The 25,143-nt window shown below is 42.1% G+C and overlaps 1 protein-coding gene across 8 annotated transcripts in view; it reads left to right on the top strand.

Annotated features, from left to right (window-relative positions):
- LOC128259802 (protein tincar) overlaps positions 1 to 25,141 on the top strand; it is a 60,955-nt gene extending 35,814 nt beyond the window's left edge. For 3 of the 8 annotated variants that reach the window (XM_052992585.1, XM_052992429.1, XM_052992667.1), the window contains 7 exons: positions 3,982 to 4,685; positions 5,320 to 5,435; positions 9,767 to 10,001; positions 16,400 to 18,205; positions 18,982 to 19,432; positions 20,636 to 21,410; positions 22,374 to 25,141. In XM_052992585.1, the coding sequence (XP_052848545.1) occupies positions 4,370 to 4,685; positions 5,320 to 5,435; positions 9,767 to 10,001; positions 16,400 to 18,205; positions 18,982 to 19,432; positions 20,636 to 21,410; positions 22,374 to 23,222 (4,548 nt within the window). In that variant the 5' untranslated portion in view covers positions 3,982 to 4,369 and the 3' untranslated portion in view covers positions 23,223 to 25,141. The other 5 variants (XM_052992750.1, XM_052992504.1, XM_052992925.1 and 2 more) reach the window with 5 other exon arrangements.
- The last annotated feature ends 2 nt before the right edge of the window (positions 25,142 to 25,143 follow it).

Below are 25,143 nucleotides of genomic sequence, written 5' to 3'. Positions count from 1 at the left end.
CTCACGTATTGCTAGCTGGAAAGTTAAAATTGAAAAAAATGTCATCAGCCGGTGGAAAAGGAGGGGTAACACGTATTAACTCGGCACATGTGTAAATCCAATTCAAAACATGCCACGTGCAACCCTCCTTGGCCCCACCACCAAGTTTAGCCAAAAACTTTTGCCAGCCAATGCAGAAAATAAATTCTTCTCCTTTTTTTCCTTTGGCGCTGTTTGTTGGCAACTCTAGCTGAAAATACATTTAACAAGTGAGTCACGATGTTGCAGAGGGAGGATTTCGGTTGCCAGAGAAAAGATGCTGCAGTCAAAGAAAAAGTTCGCTCTAAGTTTATAAAATTGGTAATATAAATAATGTTAAGAAACAAGATACTCTCCTAAAATTTAGTCATTTGATTTTAAATACGTTTTAAAAGGGTTAACATTTTCCCTTTTTTTAAAGTTTTTTTTAACTCTAATCTAAGTTTTGTCACAATTTGTGTTCTCAGTGTGCTCACATGTGTCACGCTTCCAGTAACAAAACCAACTGCCTCGATGCAGCAGAAGAAAGCGAGTTTCCATTGTGTTTGATTTTTAAAGAAGAGAAAAGGACGAGAGTAAATGATGCGGCGAGCAAAATGCAACATTTTTCATTTATGCAAAATTGTGAAAAAGCAGAAAAGCCATCTCAATGGCAGCTTAAATAAATATATAAGAAGCATGGAAATTGCACAAAGACGAAAATTGTGAATGTTTTTCTTTGTCCAGCTCTTCAGCAGTGACCATTCGGCCATCAAAAATAAAAGAGGGAGTTCGAAACGAAGAGGGGGTTGTTCAGAACGAGACAAATGAAGCAGAAGTGGAATGAAAGAATCTGCTTGGCCATATAAATTAGCCGGAGTGGCCCACTTGAGCATGCCACAGGCAATGTGTGAGCCTAAAGTTTGAGAGGGGATGGTTCTGTGGTATGAGAGGGGGATTGTGTGGGTGCCAAGTACCATTTAGCATATATTGTTGTTTCTTTCCCTCTGTTTTTGGGGGCGGAATGTATAAGTGAACCCCAGTCTGCGCCTTTAGAGGGAGAAAACAAGAAAACCCAACCAAATGAGTCGCACAAGTGGAGTAAGCAGGCGATGTGGTGTATGCGAAAGTGGAGAGAAAGGCGCAGAACTGTGCTAACCAAATAAATGCAGTTGAGTGAAGTTTTTAATTTGCATTAACAGTAGGAGTAGGGTGGAAAAAACGATGAAGGAGCCACGTTATCATTCTTTGCTTCCCGAGCAAAACATTTTAATTTTGCACCAGAACCCACAACGGAAATTTCAGGCACAAACACACATGCACACAGAAAAATTTTAAATTTTATGTTATTTAAAAAAATTAACTAACTCCAAAATTTCTCTGTTTTTCAAAGCTACTATTAAGCATGTGATTATTTTGTCATTGATTTGTTGAATTCTTTGAAGCGAAAGGAAAACTGTTTTAAAAAACCTTTATTAAAAAAAAAAAGAATATTAAGGCCAAATTTATTTATATTTTTTCTGTGTACACACCTCTTGAAGCCCATAAAGTGGCTGTTTCATCTGCGTGAAAGTCGTGCGAACGCGACAATTTGCCCCAAGGACAGGGGCAAAGTTCTTGTCCTATCTTCTCGACTGGCTCCCAAAAACATCGCCTCCCACATCAACCACCTCCAAACAATCCCACTCTCCAGCTGCACCGACAAAAGACAAAGAAAATGCCCCAAAGGAAAGCCACTGTAGAGAGAAGCTGAAGCGGGAAAAAGAAATGTAAACATCTGCATTTATGACTTTTGCGTCTGGCTAATCTGATGTTAAGTATGTCAAAACAGGAAGGAGGAAGGAAGTCGAGGGAGTGCCAGGATGGGTTGCCTTGGATGAACATTAACCACCCTTCATTTCCCCGGGACAAACCACATGGCCCCCGGAACTCCAATGTTTTGCCGACATCCAAGATGAAACAGAACTCGTTGTTGCGGAGAGTGGTGTAGATTGTAATTAACATAAAATTAATATTAACATGAGGTTCTCGTAAACGGAAGATGACTTACAGGATCATGGCTGACGATGTTTGAATTGCTTCTAGATTTTGTGTAAATAAGGTAGCAGATTGTGGGTATACGTCAAGTATATTATGTTTTAAGGATGAATTAGCAATTGAGACTTTACTGAGTTTATTAGTGTTTGTATACTTTCAGATGCAGAATATTAATTTCCAAGAAAATTCCGTTGAAGGGATAATATAAAAAATAATGAAATCATAACTAATCCTAGTTAATTGTAATTATTTACAACCTCTCTTAAATCGAGAATTTCAATGTTGTTATTGGAATATACTTATTTTTGCTTTACCATTATTTGCTGCAGTTATTTAACTGATATTCTGATTTAAATACAATTTCGTTGTCGCTTGTGCCATTGACATTACGTTGTTCACAACAGCCATTATCAATTAAATCGGGTCAATTACTGGGCATCGAGAAGAACGCATATAAAGGCACATTCCCGCCCATTTGTTAACCTTGTTGTTGCAACACGGTTTAATTACAAACAACGTCGACGCGAACAAATTGCAAACATTTTATTATTTTTGCATGGCGAGCAGGAGCGGAAAATCGAAGGAAGGCCAAGGAACTGCGTTTCCCGTTTCCCTTTCGGCCAACTCGCGGTTGTGTTGAACAAAACGCAACATATGCTGAAAGGTGGCATAGATGTAAACGGCTCTACACATGTTAGTTTCAACTGCAACACGCATATCTGCAAATAGTTTACCTGTCTCACACCCAGGAAGCAGAATTAAGTACACTGAACCAATCTTCATAAAAAACAAAATGAAGTGAAGATTTGATGTAAACAAAGTTATTAAAAAAACCTTTAAATAAAAATAATACAACATTAAATTGCTTCGGAAAAAAGTAGCTACTTCTTAAGTCTAATTCATATGCAAATTTTTTAAATTTCTGTTACAAATAGTTATATTTTAATCTTGTTTTATAAATATTTATTTTTGGCAAGTGTCTTTTTGGCCTATAATTATGCTGCTTGCGATGTGGCAGAATACGAGGCGCGACGCATTAAACAAGAACCCGGACAAAGGAGGCTTCACTCTGGAGGATCCGCCTCTGTCTCGGCCATTCCCCGCTGCATCTCTTCCGACGCAATGGTCTGTCTGGCAACGAGCGTTGCCTTAATTATGCGACAGCCAACAGCGCCAGGAACACCCAACAGCAACATGCGACACCCAGCAGCAACAGCAAGAGCAATATCCAACACCCAACGCCCAAAAGCAGCAGGAACTCCAACTCTCGTGTGCCAAATTGGTTTATAGACACCGTACGGGCTGCAATTTCTCTACCATTTCCCCCAGCGGATTGATTAATAGTTTCACCCTATCCTGGTATTCGTTTGGGAGCTGTAATCTTATTTAAATGGCTGGCAATTTGAACGCGTCAATTTGGCCATGGGCCAGTAGCAAAAAGAGCAATAAACCCGTATGTGACTAATTAAAACACGGCTCGGATTTGCGCTCGATGATTAATTATTTATGGTTTTAATGGGTCTTACAAATGTCATAAAAATTTGTAACGATTCGCAGATTGATAAACGTTTAATAGAATTAATAGAATGGTTAATTAAAAAAAAAAAGAGAATAACAACTGAACTGCAGGCGGATTGTATTGTGGGTTTATTTTGATGATTTTGCAATTTGACAAAATAAATATTTATCGCACTCCACTTTATATTTCAATTTTAAAATAAATAAATATGTATTTTGTTCATTTTTGTTTAATGCTCTGCTAGATTTTTTCTATAAGTATTTAACACGCTAACCTTTTCATCGATTTAGTATTTAATTTGCAATTATTCTGTGGCTGAAGAGTAAATTAACATTTAATTCTCTAAGTTACTTATATATCCTAAATTGTATACGATTTATTCTCATCCCAACTAATTTTCACATTTATTTTGCCCTCTGTGATTGCAGACTCAGCAAATCAGTGTCAATCAAGGTGTGGGAAAACGACCCGAATTTCCACAAATATGCGCCAGCAAATAGAATCGTTGGACGCTATAATGAGCCATATCAGCGAACAAATATTATCCACGCCGCCAGCCACTGGAATGGGAAATGGCCAAAACAATGAGCAGCAGAAACATCATTATTATCATCAACAGCAGCAGCAGCAGCACTTGAGTAAATAGAAAATCAGTGTTCAGAATCAATACAAAATCAATATAAATAGTGCGGGGCAATAGACAGAAATTGATTGTCAACATTATTCGCTGTCGCGGAGAGTGATAAAAACCCGTGTAGCGGCAACAAAAGCCAGCGGAGCATTGAAAGCCAAACAAAGACGAATCCCCCAGCGAGAATGGGTGGCAAGCACCAGGGATCTGCAGCCGGAGGAATCTCCTCCGGAGGCGGCGGCAGCAATAACTCAAGCCTGTGCAACTCGGTGATGACGAGTGCCACCACGGCCAGCAGTAGCCTCACCCAGCAGCAGCAGCAGCTGCAGGCCAAGTACATCAAGTCGAAGCGCCATCAGAGCCGCTACACCAGTCTCCAACACCCCGGCCACGATTCCGGCAGCTATCTGCACCTCAACTCGCTCTGGTCCATCTGGTATGGGGTGCTGCTCACCCTATTCCAGGGATACTTGGCCATGCATGGAGCCTACAGGTTCCTGGGTGAGCATACGCAACTACTACCTTGCCGAACTATGTTTATGCTTTTACACATTAATTATTTTTTAATTAAAAACCTTTTAATAGGTTCAAGGCCATCAACAAACCGCAATTGTTCTACACATTTGTAACGATGCATTTTAAAAAGTTTGCAAACTAATCAGAATTTTTGTTTTGGTTTTCTTTAGCTTTTTCATTGGTTTAAATATTAATGTCTGTTAAGCGAATAATTTTTTGCTTTTAACCATAAAATTTTCGAATTTATAATCCAATAGAAATGCAGTACAAAAGTTTTTGTGAAACGAGGAATTCATTTTAATATCCACTTTCTGGTGGTGTGAAAAGCTTAACAAGTACAAGTGAATTTAAAATTTGTGTTTTAAGGATTAAGAGTACGCAGTTTGTTTAAAATTTTTTGGGTAAAAATAATCCGTATATTTTGACTGTGCTAATACTTATGTAAATGGAATTTTATATATTTTTAATTGAACTACATAAAAAAAGTTAATATAAAATGTATTTTATTGTGTTCGAAATAATAGATTAGTTCTAAAAACTTTTTTTCTTTTATTATTATTAGATTTATAGTTTTAATTGCACAAATAAAAATAATTTTATATATATTGTAAATCTGTAGGCTGTTCACTGATACCCTGGAAAATTGAACCTGTGGCCGAGCTGAATCTGCAAATTGTGCTCTCTGGAGTAGTCTTCATCCTTCTGCCGGTCTTTTTCACTTCGGCTGTGTTTAAGGTGAGTGCCTGTTGTGGTGAACGCTTTGTTCCAATGGCTTTTTAACCGGGATCATGGTCCTGCAATAATTAACTCTGTTTGCGAGTGTCCTCTACCTGAGCGTGTGTACTCGGTTGCACTCAATAATTAAATTTTTTGTTGTCTCGCAGCGGCAGTGGCTCCATTTTACCAGTATCTTGCTCTTTGTGTGAATTATTTTTAGTTATTAAATTTATTTGCAAACAAAAACAGCAGCAGCAGCAGCAGCATCAGCGGGACCAGGAGCAGCATACGTTGCGGGTCCTTTTCAGTGAATCCGCAAAATGGCTGACAACACTGACGCACACATGGACACTCGTCGTGTGGTTGCTTGTGCCATTTCCAGCACGCACACATTGGTGTGTCCTGTGTGGGCTCCTTTTACCCCTTCACCAGTGTCTCTGTTTTTATCAGCATAATAAATGCAATTATGGTTTCCCCCTGTATATTTCCCTCTTGGTAGTTCCTATACCTCGTATATATAGTTGGTTTGTATTTTATTTATCATCTGTTTATAAAGTGGACGGCAGACGATGATGGCAAAAGCTCGATACAAAAATACAATCACCGACAAACGGCATTTACTTTACCACCTTTTACTCTTTCACTCTTTGTTTCTGGTAAAAGCCACTTAAAATGAAAGACAGATATGAAAAAGAGCACAGCAAGGGTGGAAAATGGTCTCTGCACTGAAAGTAAACTGCAGTCTCTCGAGGGAAAAACAGTCTTGAACTCAACATTTCCGAAATATCCATGTTCCATGTTGAAAATTTAAGATAACTTTAAATTTTATATATTTTTTTATTGAGCAGTATCAATTTAGCTAGTGATTTAAATAATAAATGAAATGTAGTATTTTCCAAAGTGTGTTTGCCTCTCTTCCTGCCACATTCGGCTTGGTCTGAGTGCCTCATAGTGGCTGTCATCCCAGGTCCTCGTCCCCATATCTGTTTTGCCCGCGACCCGCCGCTCCGTCTGAAAGTTTTCACAAATAATTGGCTTGTTTTTAAAACAAGCGAAATGGAAGGAAGCTGCCGGAATCTAGTGTGGGAGATTGGGTGTGGAGTGAGTGGCTCCAGTTCATGGCCCGCCACAGTCTGTCCATTGGCTGTGACAGCAGACTGACCATGGATCCTATCACAGGAAGTCGGCTAGCTGCAAGCGGCGTCACTTGTTCTCCTTGATCCTTCACCCCTTCTAGTCCTCGAATACATAATCCCATTAAGTGCGAAGCGTAATGTCCCAGGAACAGTTCATTATACTCCCTTTGAAGCAAGGGTGTTGGCTTGGTAACAATAATATTGTAAGGTAACATGTTTGGGTATATAATTAACGCTTCGGTTGAGTAGGTTTTTTTTTATTTGACTTGCCGTTTTGAAAGCATATACATGTTAAATAGATTTATTAACTGCTGTTATTCCAATAAACAACTAAAAATTACATTTTAAAAAACTTAACTCTTAATACCGAAATAAATCCAAATTTGTACCGACTTCTGAATTTATATTCATGGCCCTTTCACAAAAAAATGTCTGCCTGGGCTTTTCGACACTACAAAAGAGTATACAAATTGTACGCACATATTCAGTTCTACCACTGCCAGACAACCACAATAGCGGCAGCGGCATCAACTATACAAACAACATCATCAAGAGCAGTCAAAAAAATGCTGGCAAAAGCTGCCTATCAGTCAGCGGCCAGACAGAGGGCGATGAAAAGCGAGGAAAGCGCGGGGAAATGCCGGGGAAAACTACCGAAAACCGCCAACGAGCAGAGTGACAAAGGGAAAGGGGGGTGAAAGAACAGAGGCAGCTGGGGGAAAGGGCTTCATCACACGTCACCGAACGTTTAATAAAAGGCAACAGCAACGACAACGAACAGAAATTGGTTGCAAACTTCAACAACAAAACATTGACCATTGAGGCGTGGCTATCAGGTCCCTAGCAGCGACTAGGTACCAGAGTCCCGAAATCAGGACGAGCAACAGGAGCAGGACGAGAAGCTCATAGTTTTGCTTAGTTCCTTTTCTATTTTGCCAGCAGTCAGACCACCAGACCAGTCACAATTACGTCCTTTCCTAGGGGTACGAGTATGTGTCGACCGATAAGGCTTCAGGCAAATAGAAAAACTGGGAAAAGCGGTGGAAAGCCGAGAAAATCTGGGTGAAACGGCAAAAGAGCAGGTCCACAATGGAGTTGGCAAACTGTCACAGCAATAACGACGAGATGCGAAAACTTTGCGATTTTCATATTTGCACAGCATTCGAAATTAAACGAATAAAACGATGGGCTGGCAAAACAAACCGCATTTCAAATGCAGCAATTGCCCCTAACGAAATGGTTGACCAACATCGACTGAGGTGTTTCTCGCAAGAAAACTTCCGAAAGCGAGCTATTGGAATGGATACCCCGGTTAGGAACCTTCGAGATATGTTTGTCATGATTTCTTCTGCTTTACTAAATTGGATATATATAATTCTTTTTAAAGAGCGGCTTAAGTAAATGTTTATTATTTTTGATGAGCAATTACATATCATTTCCGATGTCATTAAATTTGTATCCAAATTAATTTTAAATGAAATATTTTATTTTTCTGGTTTTATTATAACTACACCTTTAGACTACTAATAGACATTTACCTTCACCTCTAGATCGTGATCAAATTGAATTGTTTATTTTACAATGAGTGTTTTTAAAATGATAATTATAAATTTTGAAAGCCTTTTATCTGTGCAATTCAAATTAATGGACCTTAAAACTCTTACCTTACCCTTTGGGGCTTTCTAGTCTAAGACGTTAATGAGAGTCTACACGCAGTGACATTTTCTGGTTATGATTCGCCGACGGTGAAGGAGCCGCGAACATTTAAATGTATTACCTGTCTGGCACTCAACTTTCCCCCTGCTTCTCGTATTCATTTCGAATGCACTCCGCTTTTCGCAAATTGCAATCATTGTTGCGCCCGAAACGAGGCGAAACCAAAACCAAACCAAACGAAATGAAACAAAACCAAAACCGGAGCCCAGCAAAACAAAGTGAACGAGTCGAGTTCCATTTTCTGCTTGTGCTGTTTTTGCTTTAGATCCTGATTCATATCCAGCTCCTTCATCATGCTGATGTCTGCTTGTTTTTAATTTAAAAGCCCGACAGCTCGCATTTATTTATATATATATATGGTGCACGTGATTTTAATGTTCGTTTTTTTTTCTGGCTCGCGCAAATAAATGTGGAGGGAGCGTTAGAATACATATATGGGAAATAATAGATGCATGTATATTGCATGGGTGCTCGTATATAAATATTTCATTTCTCCATTTGTCACGTGCAACGCTTTCTTTATTTTGTTGCTGTTGTTTATGCGCCAACGCGTCGTATGCGCAACGCTTTGGTTTCTCTCGCCCTGTCGCTCAAAATGCGAACACATCGTATAAAAAATGCATTAAAACACAAAACACAAAATCACTTTTTGTCCGGATTTTTGTTTCTGCTCTACACATGTTCAATTGAAGTTTCCTCGCAGCTTTAGTGGTTTTTATATGTGAATATTTTTATTAATTGCCCCTGGCCCAAGGGAAGAGTATAACAAATTGTCCAACGTACAGGGTGGACTGGTGTGCGGTCAACCAAGGACATCTTCCTGACAGTCCCTGTGGCAATTCGCCTGTTGCCGGCAATTATGGAATGCTTTTCCTATTTGATATATGCACAGTTGACTAATTTATTCAGCGAAAAAAAAATAACGCGTTGCATGAAATTCCTGATTCCTGGCAATCTGAGTATGACAAGTATTTAAGGATTACTTAAGTTCTTACTTAGATATTTATTCTTATTAATTTCAATATCTAATATCGTAACTTAAAGTAAAACTAAAATTATTTATTGCAAAGAGTTAAATCTATGAATAGAAAGGGATAAATCATTTTTTTAAATTTTGTGTAATGGGCCTGACAAAATAGACCGATGTATCGAATTAAACTCTCTTTTTTTATGTGTTTAACATATTGTTTAAAGAACCTACGATGGGCTGTATTCTAGCAATTGTGATTCATTTTATTATTCCACCGTAGTTTAGAGAAAATTAAATTGCATATGCATGCACATTTGGCAGGAAGTTAAGTGAGTCTTGGGAAATTTTCAATTTCCGCCCATGAGGCAAAAGCGAAAGCGTGGTTGAATCAATAAGCATTCGTTGCCAAGTCCTTGGCTCCACCTAATTTAATCCCCTCTACGACAGATCATTTGCATATATGCAGAATTTCCCCTTGTACAACCCACTGAATCACAAAATCTCAAATTTTGTGGACTACTCGACAGGTTGGCAACTTGGCAAACGACGGCATTAAATTGGCCACCGGGGCCAGGGAACGGCGCTGCACGCTTTCGCCGCACGATGGCCTGGAGGAGGAGTCGCGTGGCGGAACTCTCCGAGCACTCTGGACCCACGGAGGACCCACGGCGGCCTTCGTCCACATCCTGATTGCCCTCTGCCTGCTCCTGCCGCGCCTGCTGCTCGAGGCTCGTATCATTGAGAATGGATTGCTGCCAAAAGGTGAGCTTAATTAAGCAGGAGCGTTGGGCGCTGATAAGTATGCAACAGAAGCGATGCAATATGACCCCACGAAGTTGATGCCATGTTGCTGTATATCCAGATGTGCACTTCCGGGCCCCACATTTATGTTATAATAAAATTATTTTCTTTAGATTTATTTTTTTGAGCTTGTGATAGTAAAATTGGGCATATTTTTTAATTGCAGGTTAAGTTCATGGAAATGGTAAACAACTTGATAATTAGTATACGGATTTAGACAAATATTAGCTGTATTATTTTTTACATTCGTCAGAAAGTTGTTAGAAAAGTTATGGTTTCATTATTAAGAGTAATTTTTAAGTACGATATATGCCAATCTTGAGCAGTAGCAAAACTGTTTATTAACAAACATACTTACAATTTTTATTGTTTTACCACCTGCTCGATTCCGAATCAATTTTTTTGCAGTTGCAACTAGTACAAGGAAAAATGTTTCCAAAAGGGTACTGCAATTTTCGACCCGCTGGCTGAGTCACTTTCATCGCTATTTTTTATTGCATGTCGATTACGCATTTCTTGCGGAAGAGGAACTGCCGAAGGGCAGTGGGGAAGAGAATAACCCATGCACAATGTTGCAGAGCACGGAGTGCATTTATCCCCTTTTATTGTTGTCAAGCATACGCAATATTGATGGTACGATGACACTGGGCTGTCGCTGATGACAACTATTAAAATGAACATGAGTGCAAGCAGTTTCCCGGCTCGGGATAGTGGGTGGGCCTTAAATCAATCATAATTTCCATTGTCGATGCAATCAATTCACAATTGCGATTGCCATTCTGTGTTTTAATTTAATTTATTGTGCTTAAAACGAACTGAAATTGTCGGAAATTTACCTCCTCCTTTGGGGAAAATAGAGCTGGGTGAATGAGCAGGCCAATTTAAATTCGCAGCCATATGTTGTGGGGGGCCATTGCAAAACTGTTTAAACAAGAACTTTAGGATGCTCCGAAGGACGCTTAACAAAGTGAACTTAGGGGAATATCCGGGGCAAACTCAAAAAATGCCGAGGAGTAGTTGCTGGAGCAGCAGCTTCAAAGGCGATCGCTGGGGAAATCTGCTGTCCAAACATCTACGGTATATACCTTCACGTGTGTGTGTGTGCGTGTGTGTGCACGACCGCTCGGCAAACAAAAACACAAACGAACGAGCGAGCAGCACACAGGCTAACAACCGCAGGAGTAAACATATACTCACATACCAAAAAAGGACGAAAGGGGAACAGGTTGTCAGGGACGAGGTGGGCCCATTATGGCCAGCAATAAGCCATGTTAATAACAAGGCAGCAGCAATGGCAACAGCGAAAGCCAGCCGAGCGACACAAAACTGTGCAAATGTTGGCCAACTGTGAGCAGGACACCGCCGAATGAGTCCTGGGCCACATCGGCAGGCCTCTGTTTGTATATCGTCCCAGTAGCTCCTCGTGTGTTTGTCCTTCTGTTTCTGTGTACACCGGGATCGACGAGTCTCACATGATGCCGCCGTCGCAGCACAGTAAACTAATTCCACAGTTAATGACAGGCGAAACTTAAAATCAGTTGAATACAGGCGAATGGAAAAGTGCCCTTAGACGACAAGCATTTGTTTAAATATATTTTTTTTTTTGGTAACTTGCTGAGCTTAAATGTAAAATAACTATACATTAAATATCTGTTTAGTTTGTTATTCTATGCCACCAAGTAGGTATTCACATTAAGATTATTCTTTTAAAATAATATTTTTCGCATACTTTTCAGAAGCATCTAACTTAGGCTATCTTCACTTTCTTCTTTAAAGTGCGGAGGGTCAATATTTAAACAAACGATTGTTTATCATTACATTAAAACGGCTTAACATGGAACGCTTTTAACTGAATGCTAACTTCCTAAGCAGCTTTGTAAAGTATACATACCCTTTTCAACGAAAACTTTCGCTAAATGGCCACAAATGGGGCTGGCGGCTGGAATCGCGATAGGGAAAAAAACGGGATGGGGGAAATGTTGATGTAAAGCTATAGCTGCAGCGTCGGCAGCCAAATCAAAATTTACTACATTTAAAGCGGCTACGAGCCGCAGTTCCCTGGCCAGCAGTTGGTCCGGAATTGTTTGCCCGGTTTATTGAACCAGTGGGAAATGGAGAACAGAAGTGAACCACTGGGCATGAGAAGAGAAGACAATGGCATCGAGGGTCCATCGTTTCCACGCGGACTTAATTTACAAATGTGGCATCGACAGCGGGGCATTGGTTTGGATTGGCATCATAAAAACCATGACGAGATGAGTTTAAATCCTCGCTGACTGACTGACTGACTTTCATGCTGTGGGACCTCTCTATGTGATTTTTCAATTAATTTCGTTGTCGTTTTTTTTTTGTACTTGCTGCTCCTGTTTTTGCTGGTTCGCTGCCACAAAGTCGATCTCTTGTCGCTGACAGACATTCAGTGCGGTGGTCGATGTGCAGTCCATACTGGGCGGGAAATTGTTTTTCCACCCACACCCCCTCTTAAATTAGAAAATCATTGGCACAAATAAAATGTGCAGTCAAAGCTAGAGTTGCACTTGGCAAAGGGGGTTGGATGGGTGGATGGGATGCCAGAAGCCAAGGGGCCAAGGGGCAGCTGGTCAAGCTAAGTGCAATGCCTTGTTGCGCGACTTCTTTTGGCCATTTTCACGCTTGGTTGACTGCCTGGCTGGCTGGATTTTTTTTTTTTTCTTTCATTTTGTTCCCTCCTTTCTTGCTTTTTTGTCCCTCTCAATTTGTCAACGCGTCTGACATCCTTAAAGACTTAAGCTGGCCAAGATTGGCCCGTCGGCCCGGTTGACGATGCGCTTAGGTCTGTAAGTTGAGAATTATGATTTTCAGCCGGCAATTAAAAATTTTCTGCAAGTTGATTGACAGCCAATGATTAGAGGGCTGGAAACTAATAAGTGGGTGGGAACTGAACTTTTATATTAGCATAAAATCAGGACCACAGAAAGATGAAGCAATTAGGCGGAGCGAATCATAAAAAAATGCTTTTAAAAGTTTCGCCCAACTCGCATAAAAAGCTGCAAGGAAAGGCCATCAAAGAAGTGGAAAATGTGGCCACAAATGCATTTCATGATTACGTTTTCATTAAATTCAGCAAGAACTTTAACGACTTTGGAGAAATTGCGAATACGCAATGGTTGCTTTGGGAGCTGTAAGTTACGGCTTAATGAAGAACTTATAAAAGTAAGGTGTCTGGATAAAACAATGAAAAGATAATCACAAGAAGGTTAATTAAACGTTAAATTGTCTATAAAACATGAGCACCATTTCATACAACTATTCTTCCATAACTATGATATAGATTTCTCTTTAATATTCTCTGCTCTTATCTTCCACTGACCCATCACACTGCCCCATTTGCATATCAAAGTATAAGAAAACTTATTAAAATATTATAATAAAAAGTTTCCAAAGACGTGCAGCTGTTGTCGACAGCAAAAAAAGTAAAGGAAGATTAAAAAAAGTTTGGTGTTCATGGGAAGTGAGGAAGTGGTCACAATTCATTAATTAATTTCATTAATAGATGACACAAAAATCACTTCGAAGGACAATTTTATGGCGAAATCACTTATCCACCATCCTGTACTCATAAATAATTAATGCAGACATCTTTGGCGAAAAACAAATGAAAACTCAGATGAGAACGGGCGGGAAGGACAGGAAAAAGTGAATGGATAGCAGTAGGCCCCAGTCCAGCGCCATATTGAGCGCATAAAAGGCTGTTAAACAGGCTGGCTCAGATTACCACGTGGCTCGTGGATGGGGTGCCTTCTCGCTGGGTGCTCCGGAAGTGGCTCAAGACATTGGCCCCGGATTGTCCGTTGGGGGTGCTCTTTTCGCACAGTGATGGTAAAACTTATATTGCACTGAGTTTGTTGTGAATCGAATTGAATATTCAAATAATTTTTTTACAGTTCTTAAAAGTTGTATGTCTTGATTTCGATACAATATATTTTATTATTTTTACTTGTAGCATTACAAAGTATATACAAATACAAAAAAAAAAAAAATTTGAAAAATTTTTATTAGTGCACAATTAAATAATATAATAGAAGTCTAACTCCTGTTATTTATTTATTAAGCCCCTATTTAATTATTGGCAACACTGAGTATATTTTTTTTACAGAAAAAACCACTAAAGTTTTAAGTTGAAGATTAAATGGCCAAAATTCGTTGGCAAAATTTAAGCATACTTAAAACTTTCAAAAAACAAAACTAAATATTTAAATTATTACAATAATCTTAAGTCATTTTCATCTGATTTTTACCTTGAGCAATAGCTTTCTTTAATGATGTAACGAATGTTCCATACAAACAAAGCTTATAAAGGCAAAAGTGAATATTTTTCTGATCGCCACTGTACATTGGATTTGTTTCAACCCAAGAACTTATCATTATTCATGCTAAAGACTTAACGAGCGCGAGTTTGAGCTGCAAGAAGGGGCGAGCGATTGGAGCGGGGTGGTTAGACGGTGGATGGGAAATTATGGGTCCGTCTTATCGCAACTATTACCGCAGCGGGAAGTCCCCGCCTCCGTAGGGCGTGGTCGCTGGAGTTGGATTTGCGCATTTTCATTACTCTTATCCCCAGAGCTCCAGCATCCGTCGTACATCGTCCCTTCGGCCGCCTGTTCTCTTTCTCGTTCTCGTTCTCGTTGGTGTTATTGTCATTGGCATAATCAAGAGGGAGGATGGGTGGTAAGATGGCATGTGGTGGCAGGCCTCCGGGTTAATCTTTAGATTTTCGGTGTTGTCGGTTTTACGAGCCACTTGCCGCTTCGCCAGCATCGTCTTTAGCCATAACAACAACGACAATGGCAGCAACGACATATTATTATGGCAGCCATTGTTGTAATTCCGACTTGGTTCGTGTCTTTTGGTTTTCGAGTTGGCTTCGGCCATCTTGGCCCTTCTTCGTTTCAGGCCATTGTCTTTAATATTTGCTCGGCAATTCCCGTTTCGGCGGCTTTCTTTTATTTCCAACCGCCCGCTGGGTAAAATGTCCTTAAAGCAACTCGACTAATAAATTATTTTATGAAAGTGTTAACTTGGCAAATTTCGGTTTTCTTTTTTTTTGACCGCTCCATTATTAACTAGGCCATTCTGTAGGTGCTATGGGCGACAACATAAAGTAAACTAATTAAAAAGCCTTCAGGAATCTTCACAAAGTTCAGCGGCGTCTTAACTGGGCTAAGACAAACAAATTGGAGAATTCCTGGGCGGGCTTAATTGGGATTAGGAGATGTGAGAGTAGAAATGGTATTGTGGTTTTTTTTAGCCCTAAAGGCACTTTCAATAGAAGTAATCCCCTTAAAATCCTGAATATGTATTTTAAGTTAAACAAATACAGAGCGCTCTACATTCAATAGCATTATATTCACGAATAACTAAAATGTTTTATCCGTTGAAACGCAATCTACAACAATGCATTTTAAAGCAAGTTAAAATGCACGTCTCAACAACGAAGCTGAAAATTAGGAATTTCTACGAAATTTGTTCATGCTTAAAGAACTTAATACATATAAATACTAAGGACTGTGCATATCTGCTTCCCGAGTCCATTGGGCATTACGATGTTTGGCTAAGAACATTTCCTGTGGAAAATCCCCAGTCTCAGCTCACTCCAGCAAATCGCTGAGCCACGGCTTGACCGTAATAAACATGTATATTAATCTGGGCCGATGGGCAAGAGTTAAGCCACTGCAGCTAAGTTATCAACCCCGAAGTTGGGTATGTATAATGGATACCATAAACAGATGGGGTGAAAAGGTAGGGGCTATATTGGGTACATGTGTTTCCATTGTGCGCCTAATTAGACCTCCGAAACTGAGCAGGTCCTAATGGTGAAACTGTGTGCATTGTTATCCCTTTTGGGTCGAATCGAGCTGAAATGAGATGTGCAAATGAATAGTTTCGTGTTCCTGTTTTTTGCCTCTCGACCGGCATTCCCCATTGTCTGGACAGTCCAGTTCAGTTGATTGGTATTCATTTCGATTCAGGCTCCATCCGCTTCTAATAATCAACAGGGCGTGGATTATAGAAGCCCTGAAAGTATCGATGCGTCATTTAATTAACGATTGCCATTGCCTCACAAATGAAGGAAAATTGGAGTGAAAGACAGGAAGCCTTCTGCTCATTACATGGGCTTATGTTTATGCAAGGGGTGTGCTGGAGTGTGTGTGCGTATGTCCTTAACAGGTGCTTACCGTGTAATCCTGCGTGATGTATTCCAATTAGATGCGAAAGCATCTTGGCTGCATCCACCATCCAAGTTCAAAGCAATTAATTCTGTACACTTGGGCGCCCGTCCATCTCAAACCCTGAACTTTCTCTTGCTCTTTCCATTGCAGAGCAAATTTGGGCCACTGAATTGGACTTTGTTGTGATCAATCGACGCAATTTGATGGCCCTGTCGGTGGTGGGGCCCACACCCTTCCCCAGGCACCGCCAGCAGCAGCAGCAGCACCATAACCAGCCCAGACTGAATCTAACCGCAAACAGCTTGGAACAGGACGAGGAGGACTACTTCAACGATACCATGTTCACGGCCATCCGTGGAGTGCCAGCCGGGGGCAATAACAATTTGTTCGACCTGCGACCCGATAAGGCAAGCGGCAGAAAGGCGGCCAAGACGACGGCAACAACGAAGACAACAACCAACAAACTGGATGCGGGCAAGGGCCGATACTTTGAAGTGCCCGATTTAATTAATCAAGATATTGACGAAGAGGAGCGCCAGGAGCTCGAGGAGGCGATGCGGGGTGAGGATGACGTCCATGGGGATGGGGACGAGGAGGACTTCGGTGAGGAGGGAACCGTCATCATGCCCGATTTCGATGAGTTGCCGCCAAGAACCGCAGTTGGCACGACAACCATAACCACCACTGATGCCGGCAAGTTGAATGTCGAGAATTGGGAAATGCTGGGGACCCTGGGCAAAGAGACCACAACAACCAGCTCAAGTACAACACCATCTACCAGCACCACTAAAACAACAACGACCACAACAACGGCTGCAACGACAACTAGTAGCAGCAGCACCACCACCACCACCACCACCACGACCGTCAAACCTGTTGAGATACAGACCACGAGCAGGCAACCACATCACCACCATGGCAAAGCCCGTAAGCACCACAAGCATCACAACAAACAGCGGCAACAGCAGCAACCGCGACGCCATCACGTCGCCTCGCACGAGCAGGCAATCCTCGAGAGCTTCCAGGAGGAGGAGACCACCACCCGCGACAGCAGCATCCATCGAGTGAGGCCCGAGGTGCTGCCGGAAGTGCCCATACCCTCAACGCCCGTTTCCGCCTCCAATTCGAAGATCATTGCTATCAAACCGAAGAACCAAAAGCGCAGGATTGCCAAACGGGCGGCCGGAGTTGAAATCGAACCGGAATATTTGCTCGGCGATGCCAATATAAATTCCAGTGAATTTGTGGCCAAATCCAATGAGCAGGAACCGGAGGAAAGCGAGGATTTCGAGCTGGAGGATGGTGACTTTCAGGCAGTGCCCGCATTGAACCCAGCACCACCGGCGGCACCAACCAACCCAAAGCCTGGGCAGGACTACGTCCGTCTGGATGGCTTCGCCGGAATGCTGCAGCTCTTCTTCGGCATCGATAAACCCATTGATGTGGCGATTTTTTCCCAACCCCCCAGTGCCGAGTTTGTGAACTTGCTGTGCGCCCTGTTGGTCTGGTCCGTTCGATATCCGGCAGTTTTCTGGAATACCTCCAAGGCCTTTGCCTGCGTGTTTAGCCTCCAAATGGTAGTGGCTGCCTTGGACATCATCCTCGGCTATGTGGGCGTCTCGAATCTGTACAAGCTGCAGATCTACGCCGAGGCCATGCCAGTTCATCAGCCCGGACTCATCTTGAACGCTGTGGTCACCTTGGCCCTGTATCTTTTGTCCACTGCTTTGGTGGTGGCCTCCTCGATGGTCATGTATCTGTACGGACACGGACGTCTGGCCACGCGGATGCGGGATCGCTCGATAATCACGCTGAAGAGTCACCAGACCTGGATCTACTTCGCTCACTGCGCCTCCTTGTGCTTCGTCCTTGCGTTGGCGGTGGTGAAAGCACCGCTCCTGAACGATCTTAGTGCCACGTACAAGAACAACCTTCATTGCCCCACATTCCTGGCCGGTGAGTAGAACTTATTAGGGCTTTGGCTATTTAAAAATAAATGCAGTTCGCATAGGTCAGAATTTGATTAGAATGGTTACGCAGATATTATATTTTTGAAGTTTAATAGATAATTTATTATTAATAGTCAACTTCAAATTTCCGCTTTTCAAGTTATAAGTCCAAAAGTCCAAGTTTGGCGCATTTCAGCAAAAATAAAAAATATCTTCGTATCTTTGTCATTACGTTTACCTAAAACTGTAAATTGTTACTTTTTCCTAAAAAACACCAACTGAAAAGTATTTTTTCGAGAAAGCTTTTAGTCTGTAAATTATAAATCAAAATTTAAATTTGAAACATTTATCGGAAGCATGTGCACTCAAGGAACGTAAACTGTGATTGATGCAATAAGTTTAGATTGATAAGTTTAAGATAATTAACAGCACAGAATGGCCCTTGATGCAAATAACTGAACATGTGATTAGGTGTATTGAATCTGCATAACTGGATGGCCACCCATTCAAGTACCTCCACCGCCTTGGACTGGGTCTGAGGTATGTTTTGTGGTCTAAGCCAATTAGCGGCCTTGTTTGGACTGTGAATGTGCGGTTGTCTGAGCGTTAATCATCGGATAGATAACCCGATGAGACACAGCAGAGGTATTGAGTGTCACTCGAGGCGAGACAATTGAGCTGCAGACTCGGTCCAATTAAGCTGTCATACGGCTGGTCTGCGCCTTAGCCGTATTACGTTTCCACCAGTGCCCGCTTACCGTATTTTGTCTCTCGATTTTGCAGCTCTCGTTGGAGTGACACACCTGCTGCTCTGGATCGTCATCTGGCTGTGCCTGACCATCAAGCGGCGTTGGCACTTTAAGCTGCCGCCGCTGGACAGCACTTACGGAGGATTGCTGGGCAAGTCTAGTGCCCAGCCGCTTCTGATGTCCAGCGGCCAGCGGACGGGCAGCAACTCCAGCAGCAGTGGCTGCAACTCGACCAGCACCACCGTTAATGGAGGCGATTCCAAGCCGGACATGATGAGCACGGCCACCAGCACCGAACTGGGAATGAGCGGGGGTATCAATGGGGGCATGGGCGGGACGGGCATGGGACTGGTCGCCCAGGAGGACATCTACTGGCCCAAGCTGACGCCCAGTTCGCCCAAGCTGAAGGTCACCTTCAACGAAGTTACGAGTACGTCTGATGATGTCCTACTAATTGGTGACCAAGAACAAACTGATGGCAAGCGGTAAAAAATCGTTTTTTAGCTACCAACAACCAAACAAAAAGCATTACGGGTTCGAAGCTCCGTATTTGTCCGTTCTCTTAACTCTAACCATAGCAACTAGTTTCATTTAGTTTTTGTTCACACACACTGCACCACCCAACAAACAATAATAAAAAAGAAAATGCAATCACCCAAAACATAAACCACCCCAGCACCACTTTTCAGGAATTCCATGTGATTTTGTTTTTTCGTTTACCTAGACTGCTAATTCATTCATTTTGTACTTTATCGGTGTGTTTCCTTTGCACGTACCACTTTGGGGAAGACCCATTATTGAAAACTAATTGCCCAACACTAGTCATTAGTACAGTGTTTTGCCACACCTAATTTCTCCCACATATACCAGCACTATATTCTTCAGTTCCGATTCGTGCGTGCTTCTGACATTCGCCAGTTTAAGTAACCACATTTTGTGTTTTCGTTTAGTTTAAGCTTTTGTTTGTCCACTAAAACGATTGTTCAATTTAACATAACAAAACGAATTATCCAAATACATATATATATTTATATATATAGAAAGACATGTATGTATAGAGGATGAAGGATAATGATGAGAAACTATTTTGTTCCGCTTGTCGCCTGTTTTTTAAAAACGATTCTTTTCATTTTATTTTTCAATTATTTGTTTAACTAGAACTTAATTACTACTAACTCTAGCTAATTGAGTGTGGGTGAATTGAATTTCAATTAACAATTACTACTAAAACAAAGCGTTCTCTTATTTTGTGCTGTTGTTGTCGATGTCGCCGTGTTGTTGTTGTCCTTGGTAATTTGTTTAACTAACCGGAAATCAGATAAACGGAATCAAGGGAATAGAATGAATTTTACAACATTTTTAACAGAGTACAAAAAAAAAAAGTTTTCCCTATTTTTGAGTTATTTAAGGAAACATTATGGTTTTTTATCATAAAGACAAAAAATTATTTTATAAAAAAGGATCTATGTAATAAATTGGTAAAATTACTTCTTTTAAAGTTATAATGTGGTCGTATAAAATTTTAATTTATAAAAAATGTGCAACCAGATGGTCTTACAATTTATTGTATTTAGCTTTTGGTTCGTTCTATTCCCAGAAGTGCCTACAGACCTAAAAACAACCAACACAAAGCGACAATTTCATATGTTAAAATATAACACACTAACCAAAACAATATCCTTCTTTAGCCATCCGAGCCGTGGAGCCTCGATATGTTTTGCCAGTGCTGCGGGGGAAATTGACGACGGCGAGTACGCGACACTAAGGGCAGCCACCGCCGGAGCCGTCGTGGGCATCACCATGGGCAGCATGAAGAGAGGCGTTAGCAACACATCGGTGGGGGTCAGTCTGCTCCACCTCTCGGAGTACGATGAACTTCCTCCACCGCCGCCGGCCAACCATCATCATCAGCAGCAGCAACAGAAGCAACAGCAGCGGCCAGCCCAATCCTTTGCCCATGGACATCCCCACGACTATGCGAATCTCAGCGGATTGGGTGGCATCAGCGACGACAACATCTCCGAGGAGGGCAAACTGCTGGCCTGTGTGCGCGACGACAGCATCACATACGCCTCCACCAGGGATCTGGAGCCGCCACAGCCGTCGGCCCAGGCGCAGGCCCAGGCACACAGCCAACCACCACCACCTCCGCCGCTGCCCATGAAGGGAGCTCCCGTGCCACAGCCGCCAGCGGTACTGCCACATCCCGGCATCTACGGACGGGCCCCTCAAGCCATGCCCGAGATGATGCAGTTGTCGCCCGAGCACCACCACAATCCACTTCAGCATGCGCTTCAGCATCCACAGCAGCATCCTCTCCAACCGAAGCAGCAGCAACAGCTGCCACCACCACCGCCGCAGCATCCACTCCAGCAGCAGGGCAATCCGCACCAGCATCAGCATCAGCATCTAGTCAGCCCCTTGGCTCCGGTCACGGTCGCAGTTCACACCAACGAAGCGCATGTAAGTGGAGGAAGCATTTGTATGGGTGGCTATATTGTATAGATATATACTCTTACTGAGAAAGGCTCTTATGGATGGTATTCAAAATATGTTCGTAGTCGTTGGTTTTCTATGTTTTTCTCAGGGTATTTAATAATTTAAAATGTATATTTTAATATTTAAGGGAACTAATTGAGGTATAATTGTTATTTTATTAAAGTTTTGAAAGTTTTCAATACTTTTTTCAAAGCGAAAATACATATTGTGGAAATGTTGTTTCGTTGGCGTTATAGCTTTTTCTAGCTGATTTCGAGTTCATTTTTTGAGAAATTCTGAGTCATTTACAATTTTGTATAAAAAAACCTATCATAAAAAATGTTATACGACTAAATTGTTTGGCTCTAGCTTGGCCTCTTATAGTTTTCAACTAGGTTCCCTCGTACGACGAATGATGTTTCCAGACTTTTAGGTGCACCCACAGCCAGAGTATTCCCCCTTCAGCATAGGTTTCAGGTTTGTGCTCTCGCTTGTGATTTGCATGTGGGATTGCAGGGAGGCGATGCGTCGTCATGTAGGGGCGTGTAGCATGTCACGCCTTTGGAGCAGCGGCAGCAGCAGCAGCAGCAGCACCAGCGTGAGATTTATGTTTGCTGTTATGAGACAGCATAAATCAGTGCCAGGGCCACAGACAGCGACATGGCTATGGGATTGGTCTGGGGGACAGCAGCGACCCTGTCCGAAGTAGTGCCCGGGTTGATAGATGGTTTATGGAGATGGAGACGGAGAAAGGTTCCCTGAAACTGACTCCCCGATTTGATTTGATTTCGTTTTCACTTGCAGGCGGGGCAACGCTGAAGCAGAGCCCCTACCATCACCACCCAGAGTCTCTCATTATCCCAACTGCTCCTTGACCACTTTCACTGATTTCCCACTGTCTCTGTCTTTATTTCTCTCTCTTTCTCTATGTTTCTGCCCCATGCCCAGATCGCCTCCAGTTCCACACCCCGCTGCCTGCGCCGCGCCGACTCGGGCGTTCCCAACGAGGCATTGACGCCCCGCAGCGACACCACCTCCACCACCGAGAGCACCAACACCACCTCGCCGCCGGAACGTGCTCCCTCCGAGTCCTCCAGCGGAGTTCATTCGGGCGAGGAACGTGAACTGGAGGTCATTATCCGACCGCGGGCCAACAGCAAGCCGCCGCCACGCCCCCCGCAGCCGCCCATCCAGGAGGAGCCCTACGGCCGCTGCACCAACATGCGCATGTCCAGCTTCAACGCGGATCCCTCTGCCGTCTCTTCGTCGTCGTCGTCATCGGTCATCAACAGTGCCACCCTGCCGCTGCAGCGTTCGGTGCCGGATCAGAAGTTCGACTACACAGCTCACTGCAGCACGATGCCACTGCCGGTGGGCTGCCACAGCCAGCAGCTCGCTGGGAGCGGTGGCTACGCCTCCACCTCGGCGATGACCAGTTCCATGGGTGGCGGAATGCCACCACTGCCGCCGTCGCAAGTGTCCAGTTTTATGGCGCCCAGCAGCATGCACTACGCCAATGCAGCCGTGGCCCTGGGCAACAGTGGCGGTCAGCAGCCGCACACCACGCTGCCAAATGGAGTGCGCTACTCGAACCCGCACTTCCTGCGGCGCCTGCCACACGTGACCAAGGCGGCGGAGTCGCCCTACGGACACCTGGGCTACGGAGCCGGCCATCACGCCTTCGCCAAGCTGCCGCACGAGACGCATCCCACCATTCCGGAGGATCGCGACTCGGCCAACTACTCCATGGCCTCCGACCAGGACTGCGGATTGTATGTGACGGCTCAGCTGCACTAGGATGACGAGGGCTTTCGCTTCAGGCTCACCTACTATACTATGAACTTAGACTTTTTGCAAGATGCATTGTAATCCTGGCCTCTAAAATCCCATAAGCTGTTCTACTCTAAGTTACTGTCTGATTGCACTACGGCATCTAAAAAGATGGATATATTTAGAGTACCCAAAGAAACTCATATATAAAAAAAGGAAAAAAAAGAGCAGATAGGCTGCTTCCAGGATAAATGGAATTTATGGAGACTTGTGTTGTAGTGCAATCGTAGCATAGACCCCTAGCATTACAATCTTGCAATGTCTTAAACCCTCGTACTCATATCGCTCTAAGTTAGCCTCTCGGTTTTTGTACAGCTCCGGGCCCCAAGAGAAGCCATACCAAATCCACTCATCTTCCAAGGGATCAGATGTTTACCGAATCCTACATAATTTACATTATTCATTATTTGCTTTGCCTTGACGATGATCCACTCAAGTATTTAGCGCGAACTGCCACTCAGATGACCCACGCAAATGAAAAAATTGAACCTTAAACTATATCTACATCTAAACTATACCTACACCTACGGCTAATTCTAAATATATATATTTATATTTATACATGCTATGCTCGTATACAATGTGTAAGATAATAAGCTAATCGTGTTTAAGTAATCAATGTAAACTAAAGTTTATCATATCATATATGAATGAATACCGATAGCTAACTGTAAGACCTTATCAAATATTAATCTGAAAGGAATAAAATATCATAGCTCGAACATGTGCAAGCACTCAAAGTATTTTTCCCTAAGCAATTTCTCTTATCGCAAGGAAAAAAAAACAAGGAACAAAAAGCATACGAATTTAAGCTGCAATTCTATGGTTTTTATTGTAAGGATAAACTGTAAAATGGTAAATCGTAATTTTATGGCACTAACTAGCCAAAACGTTATGCTTCAGCTAGTCGGCATAGATGATAGGACACCCAGCAAGGCTTTGGCATATGTATTTTCTATGGTCTCTCAACGGTTACAGTTTAAGATGAATGTAAAATGTAATGTAACAAAGCGACAATATAAATATTATCTAATGTATGATACAAATGAATACTATACACGGCCCCATACATATCTGACACGCACAAGACTTTCTACTTTAACCTACTGCACGCTGGAATGTCTTTACACCATTAATCCCGCTTATTAAGTTTTGTTTTTCTTGCCGCCGAATAAGTAGATAAATGTACTTTTTTTTTTGTCGGAACAAGAGTTTGCTCTTCATGGTCCAAAAATGCTCATTTGCTGTCGTATTTGGGCCTAATGAAATCAGCAGGCGAGAGAAGAACAATCTCTACCGGTGAATATAGTAGCTTGGGACCATCTATGAAGAGCAATAAATAGACCGCTTGTATTTATTTTCGTTATAAAGACTGATTAGTAATATAATACATTTCGAAATACACATCCATCACAGTCCTTGAATAAAAGATCAGAAGTCAGCTTGAGAAATTCAAAGCATTGATACGATAGTGGATAGGCCATAAATATAGTTTAGTATGTCGTCATTAACTTGGTTCCTTTGTAAAACGCACTAAACTAAACGAGATATCAACAGTTAAGAAAGAAAACTTTTGTAAGATAATTTTAAATTAATTAAAAAAATATTCAAGCAAAATATCCAAAAGAAATACAAAGTATGTCCCAAAAGTGAACTACAAAAACTTGATTTATTAACCTGGGTATAATTTATATTGCGCTAGCGAGCAAAACCTGTAAATGAAAGTATGGTTGAACCCAGTATCCGATATAGCGCATGCATCTAAAACATTTATATTTAATAATATAAATCAATAAATGTTTAAATTATTTATATATACGATATACGGATTAAATGGTTTATCAATGGTAAATAAAGAAATACCACCGCTTTATGTAAAACCCCAACA

The sequence above is a fragment of the Drosophila gunungcola genome, chromosome 3R (assembly GCF_025200985.1).
Source record: "Drosophila gunungcola strain Sukarami chromosome 3R, Dgunungcola_SK_2, whole genome shotgun sequence".
In the NCBI taxonomy this organism is placed as follows: domain Eukaryota; kingdom Metazoa; phylum Arthropoda; class Insecta; order Diptera; family Drosophilidae; genus Drosophila; species Drosophila gunungcola.
This window is presented reverse-complemented; position numbering and strand designations above follow the sequence as displayed.